This window comes from Drosophila kikkawai, chromosome X (assembly GCF_030179895.1).
Source record: "Drosophila kikkawai strain 14028-0561.14 chromosome X, DkikHiC1v2, whole genome shotgun sequence".
Classification (NCBI taxonomy): Eukaryota; Metazoa; Arthropoda; class Insecta; order Diptera; family Drosophilidae; genus Drosophila; species Drosophila kikkawai.
Window position 1 is genome coordinate 4,618,805 of NC_091733.1, and position 7,389 is coordinate 4,626,193.

Here is a 7,389-nt window from a genome sequence, read left to right on the forward strand (position 1 = left end):
GCCGGGTCTGAGATAACCAATTAAGTGTCGGAAAACGTAATGAACAGAGTTAAAATAATTGAGTGTATGTCTTAAATAAAGAAGAACAGAAGTTGTGAAATTCATTTAACAGAAAGAAACTGCGCATTAAAGTTATAAGTGAACAGACAAGATTGAACAAGAATAAAGAAACTGCGCATTAAGGGATTGGTGAAGAGACACGATCGAACAAAAACAAAGAAACTGCGCAGTTAATCTCGGTATTCGGTTTTTGGACGCAGGTATAGACACAGAACTGTCCCAAAATGACGCGTCGAACACCGGCAAGAAATAGAAAAGGAGTACAGGAATTGGAAGACGTTGAAGATGAACAGAACAATACAGTGGTAGAGAAAGAAGAAAAGAACGAATTGGAAGTTTCAGACATGCAGAATAAAATCGACAACATATTGCAATTGCTGTCATTAAAAATTCAAGTTGACGAACAACAAAATAACCGCGCTAAGTCTCAAATTGATAATTTTGAGAAAGTGGTCAATGATTTCGACGGCCAATTAGTGCAGCAGTGGTTTGATACATTTGAAAAAAATGCAGATGCATACGATCTCACGCTGAAACAAATGTATGTACAAGCCAGAGGCAAGATGACGGGCGCGGCTAAATTGTTTTTGCAGTCTGTGTGTGTGAGCGAATATCAAGAGCTAAAGAGAGTACTGATAGACGAGTTCGCTTGCAGCACCAACAGTGCCGACGTGCATCGCCAGTTGCAAAGCAGGAAGAAAAGGAAGAGCGAGACATTCCATGAGTACATATTGGAATTACGTCAGATGGCAGTGGCAGGAAATGTGGAGGAAGCAGCGGTGCTACAGTACATTGTCAACGGGCTGGTTGATGTAAAGAACGAGTACAAGGCTATACTTTATTCGTGCAAGACGTACAAATCTCTCAGAGAGCAGTATGATATCATAATGCAGCTGGACGATAAGCCGCGCAATTCATGGAGCAAGCGAAGTGCATCACCTTTTGAACAACAGAAGAGAAAGGAATTTTGTTTCAAGTGTGGTTCAGCAGAGCATAAAATCAAAGATTGTCCGTCTCCAACGAAGTGCTTCAAATGCAATGAAAACGGTCATATTGCCAAAAATTGTCCGGTTGTAGAGCCAAGTGTTCGCAAGGTTGTCGACCAAAGTCGCTTTAAGTTGATCTCTGTAAATGGAATCGAAATTGATTGCTTGATCGATACAGGATCGGATGTATCGCTTGTCACCAAGAATATTACTGAAAAAACTGAAAACATTGAGATTTATAAAAGTGCGTCTTTGTTAAGTGGTCTGGGCCAGAAGAAAACCAAGCCGATTGGGTTTTTTACCGCTGACGTTGTTGCAGACCAGTTACTCACACAACAAAAGTTTTTGGTTGTGCCCGATGACGTGATGGATTGTGGAGCTCTGCTAGGACATGACTTAAACTTTAAATTTTGCTGCGACGACAATGGCTTTAAGTTGACAGGTTTGAGAGCTGATCAAAAAGAAGCAGATGGATTTGGCTCCGATGTTTACAATATTGTAGAAGCATCTAATTTGTTTACTGTTTCCAGCCAGCATGAAGAAGCTGTGACAAAACTTATCGAAGAAGTACAGCGGATGCCATCAAAACCTTCAAAGCAGGGTCCAATCGAACTGAAGATTACCCCGGATGGCGTAATAAAACCATTTCACCAGTCACCATCTCGTCTGGGTGCGAACGAAGCAGAGGCGGTTAAGAAACAAGTCGATGGTTGGCCCAAGGGATAGTACGAAAGTCAGCATCAAATGTAGCCAGCAGAGTGGTGGTAGTCAAGAAGAAAGACGGTACCCTTCGAGTCTGCATTGACTACAGGAAACTTAACAGCATGGTATTGGCGGATCGTTTTCCTGTACCTCTTATGGAGGAGGTATTGGAAAAGCTATCTGGATCTGGAGAATGGGTTTTTCCACGTGGCTGTGGAAGAGGCTAGCAAGCCGCTAACTGCGTTTGTAACAAAAGAAGGACTCTATGAATTCAACAGAACTGCATTCGGTTTTAAGAATTCGCCGGCTGCATTTATCAGATTTGTCAACCACATATTTCGAGACCTGATCAACGACGATGTTATGCAGTTGTACATGGATGATATTATTGTATATGCATCCACAGCCGACGAATGCATGGAGAAAACCAGACGCGTACTAGAGACAGCCATGCAGTTTGGGCTGAAGATCAAATGGAAGAAATGTAGCTTTATGCAATCCCGTATAAATTTTCTGGGACATACTGTGGAAAAGGGAAGGATATGGCCAGGCGAAGAGAAAACATCAGCAGTAAATAGATTTAAAACGCCGAAAAATATACGAGCGGTGCAGTCATTTCTCGGTCTAACTGGTTTCTTTAGAAAATTTATTCCAGGTTACGCAAATATTGCCCGACCGTTAACTAATCTCCTAAGGAAGGACGTCGAATTCCAAATCGGAAATGCAGAACTACAATCACTTCAGGAGCTCAAGAGAATTTTGACCAGCGAACCGGTCCTACACATATACTCGAGAACAGCATACACTGAGCTGCACACTGATGCATGTAAGGACGGATTTGGGGCAGTTCTTCTGCAGATATTTGATGGTCAACTGCACCCAGTCTACTTCTGGAGTAAGAAGACGTCACCTTCAGAGTCCGAAAGACACAGCTACATTTTAGAGGCGAAGGCGATCTATTTGGCACTCAAAAAATTTCGGCATTACCTCATGGGCATTCACTTCAAGCTTGTCACGGATTGCTCAGCGTTTAAGGACACGACCAGAAAAGACGATATTCCGAGGGAAGTTGCAGCTTACGTTATGTATCTACAGGACTTCAGCTGCGATGTCGTCCACAAGCCAGGAGACAAGATGAAGCACGTGGATCACCTGAGCCGCCATCCTGAGTCGGTTTGGATCGTAGCATCGGAAGTTGCAGCACGCATCAAGAACGCACAGCAGAATGATGACTTCATCAAAGCAATTCTGGTCATTCTCCAGGATCGTCCATACCAAAACTTCAAGATGAAAGGCGATATTCTATACCGAACAGTTGAAGGCAACGATCTAATAGTTGTGCCGAAAACAATGGAAAGAGATGTCATTCGAGAATCACACGAAGCCGGCCACTTTGCAGTTCAAAAAACGGTTCATTCCGTAAAGCAGCAGTTTTGGATTCCACACCTGGAGCGGAAGGTAACAGAGTTTATAGCCAACTGTATTAAATGCATTATTTACAGTAAGAAGCTGGGAAAGCAAGAAGGGCTCTTACACTGCATTGCCAAAGGAGATATGCCGTTGCACACTGTACACATTGACCACTTGGGACCAATGGACGCCACATCGAAGCAGTACAAATATATATTGGCAATTGTGGATGGCTTCGCTAAGTTTGTGTGGCTCTACCCGACTAAAACAACAGGGCAGGAAGAGGTCATCAGGAGATTCAATGAATGGTCGAATGTTTTTGGATTTCCGAAGCGAGTTGTCAGCGATCGTGGTTCGGCATTTACATCGGAAGCGTTTGATGAGTGGCTGAATACCAACAAAGTGGAACACATTTGCTCTACTACAGGAGTAGCTCGTGGAAACGGCCAAGTCGAGCGTATTAACAGATCGATTCTTGCTGTCATTGCCAAAATATCCGCAGAAGAACCTAGCAAGTGGTTCAAATATGTGCCTCAGGTGCAAAAGGCCATTAACTCACATGTAAACTCCTCAACAAAACTGTCGCCATTTGAGCTATTGTTTGGCACAAAAATGTACAGCCAGGCAGAAGAGCGTCTACAAGAGATTCTAAATGAAGAGTTTGTTTCTCAGTTTAATCTTGAGCGACAGCAAATGCGAGACGAAGCCAAAAAGAACATCGAAGAGGCCCAGCAGGTATATAAGCGAAACTACGACAAAAAGCGCAAGCGTGCTCATATCTACAGGTTGGGTGATCTCGTCGCAATCAAGAGGACTCAATTTGTCGCAGGAAGAAAGCTGGCTAGTCCGTATTTAGGACCGTACGAAGTCGTCCAAATAAAGCGAAATGGCCGGTACGACGTTCGAAAAGCAGCCCAAATCGAAGGGCCAAACTTAACAAGTACCAGCTGCGATAACATGAAGCTATGGAGGTACATAGCCGATAACGACGACGAGTTGGCTTCATCTGGGTCAGATGAAGATGAGCAGGAGGGCCGAGTGTAAGGTGTTGAGGTACAGTCTGGCAGCGAGTACACATTTTGCGTCGTTGCGAATGGCAATCAGCCGATCATGAGAGCAGCGAGTCCAAGAGGGAGAGTTGCAGAGTGCCGAGAGGAGAAGAGAGTCAGTCGCTGAGAGAAGTCGTAAGGAGCAGTCGTGTTTTCCGGAGTTATTTCATTAAATTGTTAAGAAATCTACTAAAGTCGTATGAAGTTAAATATCAGTTAACAAAGTTGCTAAAGTCGCCTAAAGTTGTTAACTTAAAGAAAGTTGCTAAAAGTTTATGTTATTCTCACTTATTATTACCCATCTCAGCCTTACTTTATATATCTTAATAAACTATTTAATACAAACTCTACATACATGGTGATATGACTTATGATTTATTCATGAAAGTTTGTCGAAAATGTTGGGAAGATAAATATGGTTTCTTGATGATAAGTAAAGATAATGATATGGATAATGGGCGATATAGAAAAGGTTTTAATGAATACATAATTATTTGAGAATATAAGTTTACATGTGTAAGCTCTATTTTCACAGTTTATTATCAGATTTCAAAATGAGTAGATCATTCACCCTTACATTAAATGGTAATGAACCCATTACGAACATAACTTATTTCCCACCCATTGAATTAAATAATGGTGAATTTGAGTGCGCACTAATTGATTTTCATATGTACAATTCTATACCCAATGTTGATAAAAGTAATAATCTATTCCATATCGGAAATAGGATAATTGAAATCCCCATCGGATCTTATGAACTTGATGATATTCATGATTTTCTGAAAAATAAGCTTAGAGATTATGGTCTCGAGAAAACATTTCAGTTGGAAAGTAATAATAATACACTTCAAGTTCATATTTCAACCACCCAGGAAGCTATATATTTTAATAGAGAAAACTCGATTGGAAAATTGTTTGGTTTTAATAAAAAGGTGCTCAATCCTGATCAGAAAAACACGTATATATCCGATCAACCAGTGAACATTTTAAAAATAAACACAATACGCTTAATGTGTAATATTGTCAGTGGATCATATATTGATGGCAGACAGGATCATGCATTGTATGAATTTGGGATTAATGTTCCACCGGGCTATAAAATGAATATCAAACCTCACAATCTCATTTATTTACCAGTCAACACTAGAGAAATAAGTACTCTCTCTATACACATAACTGATCAGAACGGTGATTTGATAAATTTACGCGGCGAAAACTATACGATCCGTCTACATTTGAGATTGATACAATGATTATATATAATAAAAGAGCTGATACTTTTCACAACCAACGCACTTTCAATCGTAAAGTTATAGGAAGAGGTTCGAAGTCAAGTATGAATACGCTCACATTAAAAAAATAATTTAATTTTAAAATCATTGGGTTTCAAATTACGAGTTTAAAAAAAAAGAAAAAAAAATAAGTTATGGGTTTGAACGAGGTATTAGCAGTACGAGAAAAGCCCCTTTCTGACGATAGTATATCGAAAAAGGAATACCACAGCTATTCACCATATCAACAATCATTTAAGTCGAATGATGAGATAAGAATAACCATTCAAAATCAAGATTTATATGTACTTCCTAGTGAGAGTTTTCTTAATTTTCAAGGAGTTATTAGCATTTTGGGGGAGGGTAATAGGTTGATAACCCGAGATGTAATTGGGAAATTGCGAAATAATTGTATGGCATACTTCTTGGATGAAATACGATATGAAATAAATGGTGGTAGATAGAACAAGATTTGTTGGCGTTACTTCCACATTAAAAAACTTTGTCTCTTTAAGTCATCTTGAGAGCAAGAGACTTTACAATTCTGGATGGAGTGGAGGAGTCAACTTTAACATTTCCCACCATTTCAACTTTTCTGTGCCCCTTAAAAATCTAATGGGATTTTGTGAAGATTTCAAGAAAGTCATATTAAATTGTAAACATGAGCTGGTGCTATTAATAACTAAAAACATGAATGATGTATTTGAAGATAATGTATCAAATCAAAAGTTTCAAGTTGATATAACTAATATCATATGGAAAATTCCTCATGTGACACCAAGTGATTCATCAAAAATCAAAATGTATGATATTATAAAAAGTGGGGCAAATCTTCCAATTGCTTTCCGTAGTTGGGATACGTACATTAACCCGAAACTGAGTAATGGAACACATCATGTTTGGAATGTTAAACTGGCTGCTAACCGTGAACGTCCTCGATTTGCATTGATCTTATTTAAAGATAATCATCAATTTGTTACAAATAATTTGAGAAATTTAAAGATTTACCTAAACTCTGAAACATACCCGTACGACGATTTAAATATAGACTTTGATAAGGATCGATTCGCTCACCTATATGAAATGTATTCCAAATTTCAATCTAGCTACTATAATCGAAATGAAACCCCACTGTTAGCGCCCATGGAATACAAAACTAAAGCTCCTATTTTCGTGATAGATTTATCGTATCAAAATGAGACGGTAAAATCAGGCCCGATTGATGTTAAGATTTCGAGTGAACTTAGTCAACCGCCTAGTGAAACTGTTCAAGTATATTGCGTACTGATACATGATCGTTTAGTTGAATATAACCCGTTGAATGGTCTAGTTCAGCGAATTGTTTAATAATCAACCATGAGGGGGGATACTGCTGCAATTGATATTCAAGGATTTATTGGGAATAACAATAAATTTATTCTAAAAGAAATTGGAGTGGTGTTTAAAAAAGATTCAAAACTAAATTCACATTTTATAATACACTCTCCATATGATTTCACTGAATTGGATAAAAAAACGAGAAAAACAGTTGCTTGGTTAACAAAACAACATCATAAAATTTATTGGAACGATGGCATAAGCTTTTTCAAAGAAGCACAAACGTATCTAAGAGAAATAATAAGGAATAAGGAAATTATTTGTAAAGGTCATGAAAAAAGACTTTTCCTCAAAAAATTTCTAAAAACACGAGATTTAATGAATGTTGAAGAAATCGGATGTCCTGCTTTAAAAACAATAGATGGAAACCAGTTTCCATTTTGCTCACTACATCTGCAGGAAGGTGTCTGTGCACTCAATAATGCCTACAAAATTTAAAATTTTTATGCTCCCGAAAATTCTAGTAACTAGATTTCTTCATTCACAGTTTGAGAGTTGAGAAAAGAAGAAGTTTACGAGATGAATAAATCT

General features: G+C 38.7%; 1 protein-coding gene across 1 annotated transcript; it reads left to right on the forward strand.

Moving 5' to 3' along the window:
* Nucleotides 1–284: 284 nt before the first annotated feature.
* LOC138929209 (uncharacterized) lies at nucleotides 285–1,772 on the forward strand. Its single transcript, XM_070288522.1, has one exon. The coding sequence runs from the start codon at nucleotides 285–287 to the stop codon at nucleotides 1,770–1,772; it is 1,488 nt and encodes a 495-aa protein (XP_070144623.1).
* Nucleotides 1,773–7,389: the final 5,617 nt, after the last annotated feature.

Coding starts and splice junctions, on each gene's coding strand:
- LOC138929209 (XM_070288522.1), top strand. CDS start 285: ATGACGCGTCGAACACCGGCAAGAAATAGAAAAGGAGTACAGGAATTG.